General features: G+C 43.1%; 1 protein-coding gene across 2 annotated transcripts in view; it reads left to right on the forward strand.

The window, feature by feature from the left end:
• LOC126187365 (zinc finger protein 665-like) overlaps window positions 1–14296 on the forward strand; it is a 186405-nt gene that overhangs the window by 89877 nt on the left and 82232 nt on the right. For both annotated transcript variants that reach the window (XM_049928409.1, XM_049928410.1), the window contains exon 6: window positions 2625–2865. In XM_049928409.1, coding sequence (XP_049784366.1) covers window positions 2625–2865 — 241 coding nt within the window. The remainder of the gene's footprint in view (window positions 1–2624; window positions 2866–14296) is intronic.

Consider the following 14296-nt stretch of genomic DNA (forward strand, 5'->3'; position numbering starts at 1 on the left):
ACTAGAATACAGCATCTCAGTAATTGTTGTTTAGGCAGACATGCGTGATACCAGAGTTCTCCCTGATCTCTGTCTCCCCTGTACAAGGGCCCAAGAGCTACTACTGACACTTCACTTCAGTCAAGTGGATAAATGATGGTGATGTATCTGGTACTTCCTGGAGAGGAGGTTGTATCCACAGGAGCCGATGGTACTGGAGTTACCTCTGACATCTGATGCGCTTCACTTGGTACCCTTCCCAAAAGACCCAATAACAGGGCAGTAGTCAAGGCAGTTTCTAGCTGCTTACAAACAGCATACCCTGTGCCCAAGAGCAGCATTCACAGTTGGGCTGCATTGTGGCTGGTGCATTGTTATTGCCATTTTCACATGGACCCATGTTTCCACATTTACAACTTTGTGCTAACAGAAGAATGTTGAGGACTTTCAACTACCGTATTTACTCGAATCTAAGCCGCACTTTTTTCCGGTTTTTGTAATCCAAAAAACCGCCTGCGGCTTAGAATCGAGTGCAAAGCAAGCGGAAGTTCTGAAAAATGTTGGTGGGTGCCGCCACAGCTTACTTCTGCCGTCGAATATATGTAGCGCCACACAGGCATGCTTTGTAGGCACAAAGATAAATACTGGCGCCAAAACCTCTGCGTCAGGAAATAAATTTAAAAAAAAAGGTGGAAGACGAGCTTTTTTCTCCGCCCCGAGTTTCGACCACTGCATTTTCATACATTATCCAACGAAGTAAATACAAATTCCGTATTGTTCATCTTCGAATGTAGCAGCATTTCAATGTATTACAAAAATCCGACTGGCAAGACTGTTTGGGATGTTTGTCAATATGGCCAACTCTACGTTCTGAATTTTTTTCCTATCTGTGAGACAAGTTGGTTGCTGATAGGAACTTTTACAAATTGTGAATCACATGCAGTATTCTCGTCACCATAAGAATAATACGAATATAAACATTTTGCCATGTATTGTTTCATGTTGGCTGCTATCTCATTTAAGTCCTGTCAGCCTAATAAACTACGAAACTAGAGTGAGACAACAGCAAACGCGGAGGAATATACATATCATGTCATGTTTATATTTGTATTATTCTTATGCTTAATAGTGATACAGTCAGAAATGAAGCACGGCAATTGACTAGATTTTTAAATCTACGATGACTCTAATTTATGTGCAGAATGTAATGTACTAAAGCGGCACCTGCAAAGATTTTCAAACGGGGAAACATTTTCACTAAACTCTCGTTCAGAACATCTTCTATCATACGCAGTCTATTATTTGGTTCTTGTTGATCATTCTCAAAGAAAGCAGCAGTGTAAGTAACAACAAATAGCAGTCTCTTGCCATTGTTTCGCTAATGAGACAATTCCTCTCTCTCTTTTAAGCCGCGGTAGTGCGCAGAAAAGCAAGCCATGCCGCGAGCGGCGACAGGCCGTGAACACGCACTATCAGAATGCGACAAACAATGCATGACACAGTACAGTAATGCATTTTCAGCTTAGAATGATGTTAACATCTATAACAAAGAAAATGGCACTTATCAGATCAATGAAAAATAAGCAATCAATTCAAACCAGACGAAGCACGTGAAAAAGGAAGGGTACCCGTATCAATACGGACGGAGCACCTGACGCATAGCAATGGCTACCTTGTAAAGCTTAACTGCTAAACTTACGACTCGAACCAAACTACTGTAGTTGTATCGTCATTCATTCGACCTAAATTGTGTCTCATATTAAAATGGACCAACTTTGTTTCGATTTGGAGGTGCGGCCTAAAACTTTTCTCTCCTCTTGAATTTCGAGTCTCAAATTTCAGGTGCGGCTTAGATTCGGGAAATGTTTTTTTCCTTGATTTCGAGTCTCATTTTTGAGGTGCGGCTTAGATTTGAGTAAATACGGCAATGAAGTACATAATTGAGTTGGGGAGAGAAGAAAATATGGAACAGTATGACTAAAAGAAGTGATAGGGTAATCCCGAGGCATGAAGGAATAGTTACATTAATCTTGGAGGGAAGTGTCTGACATGAACAGGGAAACAAAGGCTGTACTACAATAAGCAAGTTCGGCTGGGTGGTGGTCTAACTGAAGACCATAACAACAGTATTCTTTCCACACGGACGTACTTTCACCACGGGAAATTGGTTGAAGTTACTGAATTCAGTATTGGTATTGATGGAACTAAACTTCCCACCTGAAAAAAAAAGTACCCCTCTCTCTTTGCAACAAAGGACGGTTTTTGCCTTTATTTTTATAGTTAAAATTATTCACAAAACAAATTCATTCTAATAATGATTTGCTTCCAGCACTTATTGCAGTCAGTTCTTCACTTCCCTTATTGAAATGGTTATAACCTGTTAGAAAATAAGTTTCACTACAGAATGCTTTACCTGTTAAATTACATTCTTTTCAATAAATGAAACCAGTGTAAATGTGATAACACTTAAATTCTAATAAGATCCATTATTTAAATTGCACATTAGTCATACTAAATATAGATTTAAAAACCTGTTGTTTTAAACTTTCTATTATTTTTGCCTGTTTTAATTGCAGTTTATGTGATGTGTCATTTTTGTTTATAATTTAAGAATTATGAATGATTTGCAAGTTTTCTATTGACAGAGCGGCTGACGATTCGAATATCAATAACTGCCTGGAAATTCAGAAGTCGAATGTTGTGGGGATAATAGTCGAAGAAAATTCCTATGACAGAGATGATTGGCAACAAGGTCAAGATACAGCTCTTGCTAACATATTGTGTCGAATTTGTGCATCAGAAGAAATAGAACTAGTTCCAGTGTTTGGAGAGAAGGGTGAAGAGCTACAGTTAATAGAAAAGATAAAATGGCATCTTCCAATTGAGGTGAGCAACATGTAAGGTGTAGTTGCAGAAATCATTGTTGTGGGGGCTACATGCAGGGTAAATTAGGATCAGTTACCGTATTCATCGAATTATAAAATGATTTTATTCCCAAATTTGTCCTTCAAACAAAGTCGAGATCATCTTACATTCACAGATTAAAGTACTGCTGTTGGGGTCCAATTCTATAAAAGATTAATGTAAGGGACATCTTACATTTTTGGCAATTGACGTAACCTGTGGATTTTCTTATTTTCAAGAATTTGGAAGGGTAGGAGGTGTACAGTGACACCAACTTGGCTAAAAACTAGGACAACAGTGATAGGGGAGTGGTGAGTGGGCAGTAAATATTTTAATGCTGCCAACTGTGGGAATGTATATCGTTATTGTGTTTAAACTGCAGTTTGCCTGAATCCATTTGTAGTTAGAATTGAACTAACGTTAAAATTGGACAAATACACAGAAGTAAATACATTTCTGTAGAAGGCTGTAAAAATATAGTTAGTGGCCAGTGATATACTTCTGTGTTTTTTGCAGCACTTTTGTCAATGGTGGCACGATGGGAATGAAAGGGGGGTGTCATCTGCTGGTTCTGTGCAGCCATTGCAGCACCCTTTACTCGTAAACTAACACAAGTGATTGCACAGTTGCAAACAGTGCACAGTGGATTCGCAAGTGATTTGACAAGAGAATGCAAAGGATCGAATGTCGAAGTGTGCACCATGTATTATTGTTTTGGTGCTAAGGTTGTCACAGTAAAGTTGTTTGACTTACATTCCGTACAGTGTGATGTAGAGCATTACCTTACAACATGGTTTATTTTACATAGTGAGCATGCTGTCAGTCACAAAAGCAAAACAGTATAGATGCAGAAGAATGTGGGTGTCTGAAGTGTTGTGCAGGTGTGAAATGAGCAGTGCTTTGCTTCTGATTAGTGATTTGCAGGTGCAACCATTGCTTGCTCTGTTTCCATGGTGTTTATGGCCTGGGACATCCGGGAAAAACCCGGGAATTTTTTAGAATTCTGGGAATTTTTCATTGTTTTAGTTTTCAATTAAATTTTTGTAGGTTCGACATGTGAGAACTGATGTCCTAACAAAGAATTTTACTTTAGCCCACTACTGCTGAATAATAATGCAGCAATGAAACATAAATCAGAGAATAACACCAAAATAAAACTTCAGTTTGCAAAGAAAATGGTCATTTACACAGCGCTCACACAAGTCTGCCGACACCGAAAAATTTCAAAGGCCTTAGGTCAAAGATAATGCAGTACGTCTTAATAACTAATATGCATTCAATGTGCGCGATGTCACAATTGTTTACATTTCTAACAGATCACTGGAAAATATTACGAATAGTCATTTGAGAAGTGTTACTTTCAAAGTAAATTTCCACGCAAGATGAATTATGTAACTTGTAAAAATGTGCAGTGAATTTCTTAAATCACAGAGCATTTTGACTCTCATTCAAAACTTAACTCTTTGAGGATCAGCCATATAAAAAATTTTGGGCCCAGAATATAAGCTGTTTATGCCATAATTTAAAATTTTACTGGCACATTTGTGTTTGATACGACTTAAAGTGTAACACATGCGAAAAAAGACCGAGCTTCAAGGTTAGTTTTCATATTTATTGTTGTTATTTCATAGATTAAAAATTATGCAATTGATGGCAAAAAGTATAATTATCCTTCAAAAAGTGCATACTGAGTTATTGAGCAATGTCGCACGTAGTCGTCTTTTCTATAGTAAAGTCGAAGTGTTCTGGCATGCAGAGAGATATGCTGCAATAAGAGCAATACCAGTTCTCTTCTTTTCTACTCGTTTTGCCAGTGAATTGTATCTTCGCCTCCAAACAGCTGTAACGTTTGCTGTTGCTTCTTTCTAAGTAATCCTATAAGTAGACAACAGAAGGCAGCACTAGTCAAGCGACAGATAGTGGGACATCCATACCTTGGTCTCGTACAAAATTAGTGTAGTTTTAGAGTGAAAACCTATGTCAAGTGCAGCTACTATATTAGCCGCTATAAAATTTGCTTTCAGTAAGGACAAGTATATCTCTTACCCCTTTCATTCCTCAATTTTTCTGAGATATTATTATTTTTATTTAAATACAAAAACTTGCAGTTTAATCATTGTTAAAAGACCTTCAATTACTTTCTTTCGTTTCAGAATAATAAGAGATTTTTCCATAAAATATTTTGTGCATTTTTACAATCTTTTCTTTTCAGATTTTCGTGTTGCTAAATTTTACCTCGGGTTTTAATTTTAATACTTAATTTCTTAAATTTGGTTTATTTTTCAAACACTTTTGAAGCACGAAAGTTATTGTTTGAAATGTATATCTAAACATCTTTGGTAGTTAGCAGTTTAAAATAAATAACTGTTTCATATTCATTTGTTTTAAAAACATTTTCTGAAAGAAACATTTTAATTATTATTAGACAATACAACAAATAATTTAGAGGTAAGTGCCATAGATTAACAACAAACACTGTAATTTGGGAATTGACTTTGGAGAATAACGCACTTGGACCTGTGTGTGAGAGCATTGATTTGTTCTGTAATAGATTCTCGCTCTATCTGAGCGTTTTGAGTGGTCCCCTCAAGTTTTGCCTCCTTCTCTTTAAGCTGTCTTATTTCTGCGTCAGAAATCTTCCTTTTAGTCAGATCATCTTTTTTTCTGGACGACTCGTCATTTCGATTTTTGAAGTCTTCAGCATATTGATGTTGTGCGTTTCTTACTGTGTGTGTAAGGAACTTTGTTATAGGTACTCTCTTGACTCTGCCGTGTGTTTTGACTGCGTCATACACCAATCTTCTGCTCACTGCAGATTGTTCCCTCATACTCTCAAAGAGGCACTCTTCGTTCACCAAGAATCCTTGCTCCACAGCTACTTGCCCATGCGACAAAGTGTGCGTGATTGCTATTGCCTTCTGCAGCTCACGGCATGTTGTATTCTGGTTCTTGAGACATTTCATCCAGAACCCATCCAGCCATTCTTCCTCTTTTGTTGAATGTTTAGAATTTTGTTCTGCAGTTCTTCTTTACAGTAGAAGCGTATTGCACTTCTGCTTCATCAGTACATCCACCGTCCATCCAAGTGCTCTCCACCAAAATCTGTAGAAAGGAATGAAATCGTATGGAACCAGCCTCCCTGCACGCTGTGGCAGGATCAAAGCAGCTTACAGCTTTTGTCGGCCTAAAGTGTAGGGAGATTCCTCCATCAATTTTGACACGAGCTCTTCTATATTTGTTCCAGAACTTAGCGATTTAAGGACTGTGAGAGACATTCACTTCCTAAACTCATTTTTGATGGTGAACCTTACCTTAACGTGGTTCACACCTGAAAGATTGGATTCTTTGTTGGCGTTGTCTCCATTATCTCTGTCAAAGCAGAGTGGGGGAATGGTGCTAGTGGCCAATGGGATTAGGAATCCTTTAGAAAAGGTGTCAAGGTTCCAGGCAGAGTCTTGAAAAAGGCAGTTGTCAGACAGAGCAGCTTGGCCTTGAGGTGATCCTCCACTACCTTGTAGCTAGCATATTTTGGTTTGTTTTTTTTCTTCCAGCTTCATGACAAATATTCACAGAAATGGAAGCATTACTAGAGCTCACTCACCAACCTCCACATTCTCCAGCCATCAGATCCTGCAAAACTTTAAGGGAAAAGGTCCGATTCCATTGTCGAAATATACGTCATTAAAAACATTGTATGAAGCATGTGAAAACTGAATTTTCATCCACTGTGTTTCCTGAATTGCGGACTTGAAGGCGCCATGAACAGTGTGAAGCCCACACATTCCGAAAAGGTTTTCATTGCTTCGCTGGGAATTTTTTTCTTGAAGGACTCTAGCTTAGCTGCTGTTGAACTGCTTAGAGAAGCTGATGCTTAGTAATGGCGCACACTAGATTCTTTTTAAATGCCCAATAATGCACTAAGATGTCCATCTAGATTCTTTTACACACCTTGTTCAAGGAGATTCATCACAACAAATAACAGTCTGTGATGCATTTACGAGGTCAGCTTTAATTTCAGACACACTAATGGCAGCTGCTTTCATGACGTGCTTCTTGGATTTTGTCATGTGACTTGTAAGAGCAATTCTTCCCATAGTACGGATGTTAATGAGAGTCCCTGGACATAATCCACATTTAGCACTATAGAGCTACAATATAGCAGGTCATCAACTGGAAGCAGTTAATTCCATAAATTATCTGGGAGTAGGCATTAGGAATGATCTAAAATGGAACGATCATATAAAGTTGATCGTCGGTAAAGCAGATGCCAGACTGAGATTTATTAGAAGAATCCTAAGGAAATGCAATCCAAAAACAAAGGAAGTAGGTTCGCCCACTGCATGAACATTGCTCACCAGTGTGGGATACGTACCAGATAGGGTTGATAGAGGAGATAAAGAAGATCCAATGGAGAGCAGCATGCTTCATTAAAGGATCATTTGGTAATCACGAAAGCGTTACGGAGATGATAGATAAACTCCAGTGGAAGACTCTGCAGGAGAGACGCTCAGTAGCTCGGTACGGGCTTTTGTTGAAGTTTCGAGAACCTATCTTCACCGAGGAGTCAAGCAGTATATTGCTCCCTCCTACGTATATCTTGCGAAAAGAACATTGTAATGGATCTGGGAGATGTGTTATTTTCTACCGGATTTGTCGATACCAAATCTAATGAGGGAGGTTGTAAATATTTTCTTACATTTTTGTCAGAATATTTTTTGTGAATTGTAATTTGCCTTATTTTATGCTAATTTGCTTATATGTTCGAGAGTGACAGCATATTGATTAATATTAGTAGATGTGACGAATGATATCAGAGAGACTGGTTACAAGTGGAAGCTAGTGTGTTGTGTGAAATGTCTTTGACGCTGGAGTCGTCTTTGACCGTAATCAGTCGGCAGTGAACACTCGGTGTGTGACGGTGGAACAATATACAGGTCCCCGTTATAATAATTTGCAAGTGACCAGCAAAAATGAGTTATTCTACTACTTTTTTATATAAATATCAAGAAGGAAGCACATTCGGAAAAATGGTATTTGAAGCACCAAAAATGAGGCAAACACATTGAACCAGGACATTTCCGCAGCCGACGAAACAGCATTATGGAATCATACTTTCACTAGACGACTGAAACCAACACAAAAAAGTCAAATATCATCTTATAAACATCCACAGAAAAGTGAGTACTGTCACGAAATATGCTAAATTCATGTATATAAAAATAGTGTTCATATTTCACCATGAGCCCACACAGAGGCATACTGACAATCTTTCTTTCCACAAACAATACGAGACTGGAATAGAAGGGAGATCCGATAGAGGTATTCAAAGTACCCTCCGCCACACACCGCCAGGTGGCCTACAGAGTATAGATGTAGATGTAGATGTAGATAGGTCTGGGGGGTGGGTACTTTCTCCAACCAATCCTTTAATGCTGGATCTGAAAGCCGGCTATCTTGAAAAATAATTGGCATGGCGCTGTCGCAGTGATTGTTGGTGGGCAACCTTTATTGGAGAGAGAGGAACGACAGATGTAAATAATGTTGCGCCTCATTATTATGCATAATGAAATATGACACAATGAGTGTTACCTACCTGGTCAGTTAATAAAACTTGGCTCCACAGGTACGCAGAACTGAATTCAACAGGTGAGCCGAGCACACTGACTACTGACAGACTGATTGAAAAGAGAGCGAGGCTGGAGTGACAACACTCTCTCTGCCAAGCAACAATCAGTGTTAATTACAAAATTATTAGTAGGTGTACTTGGTTGTTGAGGTAGAACAGTTGCTAGCGGGCGACCTCTGGGGAACCTGCCGCCCTCCGGTTGTATTAGGCTTATCCAGGCAAGTGGGGCACTGTCTGGGTGGACATTCCCTCCCCTAGCTGCTCGTGGCACCACCATGAAACGAAATACGAATAGTTCGCAAGCACGAGTCTCTAAGAAAGGAAAGTTCAATGCTTTACAGTATTACCCCCAATCGTTCCCTTCCCTGTCCACACCAAGGGAGGAATGGCGGTCTAAATTACCTGGTGGCACGTATACTCCTCGATTTCTGATTTGCAGCCGAACAGATGGGGACTCATTTCTGACCACAAAGTCTCAGTTTTTTTGAAAAAATTTAGAGGACAAGTTCAGAGAAGTTGAGGGCCTGTCTAAAATGACGTCTGGAGCAGTCCTCATACAGACAGCATCCCCAGCACAGTCACGGGCATTGATGGCTTGTGACAAGCTCGGTGACGCTGCAGTATCCATTACGCCTCATAAGAGCCTCAATATGGTTGAGGGACTTATTTTTCATTGTGATCTGTTGTTGCAGTCTGACGACGAGCTTCGTGCAAATCTCGTACGCCGCGGTGTCCACTTTGTACGATGTGTCTTCAGGGGATATAAAGATAGTAGGGTTGCCAACGGTGCCTTCATCTATGCTTTCGAGGGAGACACCCTGCCCGAGAAGGTCAAGGTGATGATATATCGATGTGATGATGTTAAGCCTTACGTCCCTCCTCCCATGCGCTGCTTTAATTGCTGGAGGTTTGGGCATATGTCATAGAGATGTGACGCCAACCCTACCTGTCGGGATTGTGGACGTGCCTCCCACCCCAACGTCCTGTGTTTGCTGCCCCCTCTTTGTGTCGGCTGTGGACAGAAACATTCATCTTGCTCGTCAGACTGCGTGGTTTATCAAAAAGAATGGAAGATTATGGAGTATAAGACCTTGGACAGGCTTACTTACAGAGAGGCTAAACGCAAGTACGACCGACTTCACCCTGTGCGCATTTCATCTATGTTTGCTGCAGCAGCTTCGATGTCGCCGTCCCTGCCAACGATCCCCCAAGCTCAGCCGCCTTTTGTGGACCCTCCAGCCCGGCCCTCTATTCCTGCCCCCTCAGGTAGTTGGGGGAACACCCTCTTCCCTTGCTCCCATGTTATCAACATCGGGAGTAACAACCCCTCCTCCTTTGGAGACTTAAGTCCCCACCTCTGCGTTGGAGAAGTGCCCGCCTCCTCCGGTTCCCCTCGCGCAGAAGGGATCGCTTGGTGCCCTCCTTTCCACGGTTACTGCCCCTCCAGATGTCAGCCAGTGGCTGAAAAAGCCACCACCTGAGGGCCGTAGGGCTTCCAGGTGAGTGGGTGGGAAAAGCCCACCCAGCCTGATAAACCGAGGGACAAATGGGACCCTACCAAAAAGAAGAAAAGCAAAGGGAGAAGGACATAGAGACAGAAAAGGAGTTCACCACTGCACCTGAAGATGATGTGGAACATCTAGCGTCCCCTCAGGAGTTAGATGTTGCTTGACCCGCAGCTCCTATGGAAGTTGATCAGGCTACTTCGCAATCAGTGGCAGTGAGCAGTTCTAATGCGTAACCTGTCCCCCCAGTTCTTTCATTTCCAGAATGAGATTTTCACTCTGCAGTGGAGTGTGTGCTGATATGAAACTTCCTGGCAGAAGTTTCATATCGGCGCACACACCGCTGCAGAGTGAAAATCTCATTCTCGAAACATCCCCCAGGCTGTGGCTAAGCCATGTCTCCGCAATATCCTTTCTTTCAGGAGTGCTAGTTCTGCAAGGTTCGCAGGAGAACTTCTGTTAAGTTTGGAAGGTAGGAGACGAGATACTGGCAGAAGTAAAGCTGTGAGACCGGGCGTGAGTTGTGCTTCGGTAGCTTAGATGGTAGAGCACCTGCTCGCGAAAGGCAAAGGTCCCGAGTTCGAGTCTCGGTCGGGCACACAGTTTTAATCTGCCAGGAAGTTTCACAACCAGTTTCTTCGCCATTTCTTGGCGCACTGTCAGGTTGAATTACTCGCCCTGTTTAACCGCATCTGGATGGAGGGCGTTTTCCCAACTCATTGACAGGATAGTGTTACCATCCCGATGCTGAAACCTGGTGCAGATCTGATGGTGGTTGATAGCTATAGCCCTATCAGCCTTACCAACATTACGTGCAAACTCCTGGAACGGATGTTGAGTTGGCGGCTCATGTGGATCCTCGAAGCTCGGGGCCTTCTAGCCCAACAACAGGGGGGGGCTTCCGTCAGGTCGCTCAGTGATTGACAATTTAGTCTCACTAGAGTCGGCTATTCGTACAGCTTTTACTCGGCGAGAACCTCTAGTTGCTGTTTTCTTTGATCTTCGGGAGGCGTACGATACCACCTGGCGCCATCATATCCTTGCTACACTGCACGAATAGGGCTTACGGGGTCCACTTCTGATTTTTCTATGGAATTTCCTCTCCAATTGCTCCTTTCGGGTTAGAGTCGGCTCTGCTCATATTCAGGAGAATGGTGTCCCGCAGGGCTCAGTTCTCAGTGTTCCCCTCTTTTTGGTGGCGATTAATGGTCTTGCGGCTGTGGTGGGCTCATTGGTCTGTTCCTCTCTATATGCCGATGACTTTTGTCTTTATTACAGTTCCCCCCAAGCATCAGTGTAGGTGAACGGCGGCTGCAGGGAGCTATCCGTAAGGCACATTTCTGGGCATCCAACCATGGTTTTCAGTTCTCAGGCTCCAAGACCAGAGTGATGTATTTCTGTCATCGTCGCACGGTCCACCTCCATCCAGAGCTCTACCTTGCCAATGAACTCCTTCGTATTGAGGAGACGCATCGCTTCCTCGGCACGCTGTTTGATACTCAGCTCACTTGGACACCTCATCTTCGCGAGCTTAAGCAACGTTGCTGGCGGTACCTCAACATCCTTCGCTGCCTCAGCCACACCGTTTGGGGGGCTGCGTGATCGACCCTCCTACAGCTCTATAAGGCCTTAGTCCAGTCCTGTCTCGACTACGGGAATGTGGTGTATGACTCAGCAGCACCTTCAACGTTGCAGATCCTCGACCCGATTCTCCATTGTGACGTCGGACTGGCGACAGGTGCCTTCTGCACTAGTCCGGTGACTAGCCTTCTTGTAGAAGCTGGAATCCCTCCCCTACGATTCCGCCGACAACAGTTGCTTGTATCTTACATCTCCCACGTCCATGCCTCGTCCGACTACCCAAACTGGAGGCTCCTTTTTCCATCTCCTGCACTCCCCTCCCCACGACAGCGGCCTAGGTCGGGTCTCCTGATCGCGGTCCACGTTCATTCCCTTCTCTCGTCACTCAAGTCCTTTCCCCTTCCTCCATCCTTACAGCCCTCTTCTTCTACCCCACCTTGGTTTTACGGCCCTCTTCTTCTACCCCACCTTGGTCCCTCCCTTGCTTGCGGCTTTGCTTGGATTTGTCCTGCGACTCCAAGTCTTCCGTTCCACCTGCCAGTCTTCAACAATTCCTGACTCTTCTTGCCTCATTTCGCGATGCTGATGTAGTCTACACTGATGGTTCTGTGGTCGATGGACGTACTGAGTTTGCTTTCATCCACGCGACTACGTTGATCAGCATTCCCTGCCTTGTTTGAGCAGTGTTTTCACTGCGGAGCTGGTTCCTCTTTATCGTGCACTTGCTCACCTTTCCTCCTGCCCTGGGGAGTCGTTTGTCATACTCAGTGACTCGCTGAGTGGATTGCAAGCACTCGACCAGTGTTTTTCTTGGGACCCTTTTGTGCGCGGTATTCAAGATGCTGTTTTTGCTCTCACCGAGTGTGGTCATTCAGCGATGTTTCATGGACCCCGGGCCACATCGGCATTCCAGGAAACGAACGTGTCGATCGGTTGGCGAAGCAGGCCACCACTTCGCCACCCCTGGAGCTCGGTCTCGTGGAAAGAGACTTCCGGTCAGCCCTACATCGCAAGGTCCGTGATGTCTGGAGCACTGTGTGGTCTGTCTTGAACACGCCAAATAAGCTCCACATGGTCAAGTCGTCCATGGCCGTATGGAACTCATCCTTGAGGGGCACATCTAGGGACTCAGTTGTTCTCTGCCGTCTCCGAATTGTACATATGCGGTTGACCCACAGCTGTCTTCTTCGATGTGAGAACCCGCCCAAGTGTCGCTGTGATGCGGGGCTGGCGGTGGTCCGTCTTCTAGTGGACTGCCCCCTTTTAGCCCTCTTGCGGCAGTCCTTTAATTTACCAGCTGCACTTCCTTTAATACTAGGTGACGATGTCTCTATAGCTGTCTCAGTTTTACGTTTTAACCGTGCATCTGGGTTTCATCACTCGCTCTGGTGTGGGTGCTCTTGCATGATTTCTCAGGCTACACCCACTCCAGTGACTTTTAATTGTGACGTGGATACCAAAATACTGTCTTTTATGGTAACGAGTTGTGTGGGTACCTCTATCAACGCTTTCCAGCTGGAGGTTCTTCATTTGTAGTTGAGAGGTTGACCTTTTACCTGATCCATCAACCACTGTAGTCTGTTTTACTCTAGTCAACTATTTGCTCTGCTCCTTTTAAGTGTCCTCTATTTTCTGTTACTACGGTGTTCATTTTAGCTCTGTACCCCTTGGTGTTCCCTCCCTCCGGGTGCAAAGGTTACGCTTTTAGTGTATAGGCCTTTTACAAGTATGTCTGTTTTGAACTGGGGACTGATGACCTCGATGTTTAGCCCCCATGAAACCCCAAAACCAACCAACCAACCGTACCATGAGGCTGCTGCTTCTTCTCCTCCTCCTCCTCCTAACTCTCTCTCTCTCTCTCTCTCTCTCTCTCTCTCTCTCTCTCTCTCTCGCTATTTGTTACTTGCTCTCATCTCCCATCCACGATTTCTAAGTTATGAAGTCTGCCGGTTACGAACGACTTGGCCTCCCAGTTACAGCCCAGGCTGTATGTAAAATTTCCAAAGTGCCTCAGGACTTCATAGACCTTCTGTTGTACATATATCAATTTTAATTTAAAGCCTAGATTCTGTAGTCGCATACATGATGTATTTAAAGCCTAGATTCTGTAGTCGCATACATGATGTATGCGACTACAGAATCTAGGCTTTAAATTAAAATTGATATATGTACAACAGAAGGTCTATGAAGTCCTGAGGCACTTCGGAAATTTTACATACAGTAGAGCGCCTGGGCTGTAACTGGGAGGCCAAGTCGTTCGTAACCGGCAGACTTCATAACTTAGAAATCGTGGATGGGAGATGAGAGCAAGTAACAAATAGCAACAGAGAGAGAGAGGGAGAGAGTTAGGAGGAGGAGGAGGAGGAGGAGGAGGAGGAGGAGGAGGAGAAGCAGCAGCCTCATGGTACGGTTGGTTGTTTACTTGTAGAGGAATGATTTACCCGCTTATGTTTAATATATGGTGTTACTTGACATCCAGTATGTTGATAGTGTAGCTTTTTACGTATCTGTCCATAGCTAAAAACATAATAAATGCTCTTCAGGTGTTGTTGTTCTATTCACGTTATGTTTGCATGCTGTTCTTTGACTTACTTGCAAGCCTCGTCTCCATATTTTTCTACTAAGTCTGTAGTAAAGGAAACACTCTGGATGATAATTCAGTTTTTACATGCCTTGTAAAACCTATTTAAGGATTTCTGTG

The sequence above is a fragment of the Schistocerca cancellata genome, chromosome 5, assembly GCF_023864275.1.
Source record: "Schistocerca cancellata isolate TAMUIC-IGC-003103 chromosome 5, iqSchCanc2.1, whole genome shotgun sequence".
NCBI classification, from domain to species: domain Eukaryota; kingdom Metazoa; phylum Arthropoda; class Insecta; order Orthoptera; family Acrididae; genus Schistocerca; species Schistocerca cancellata.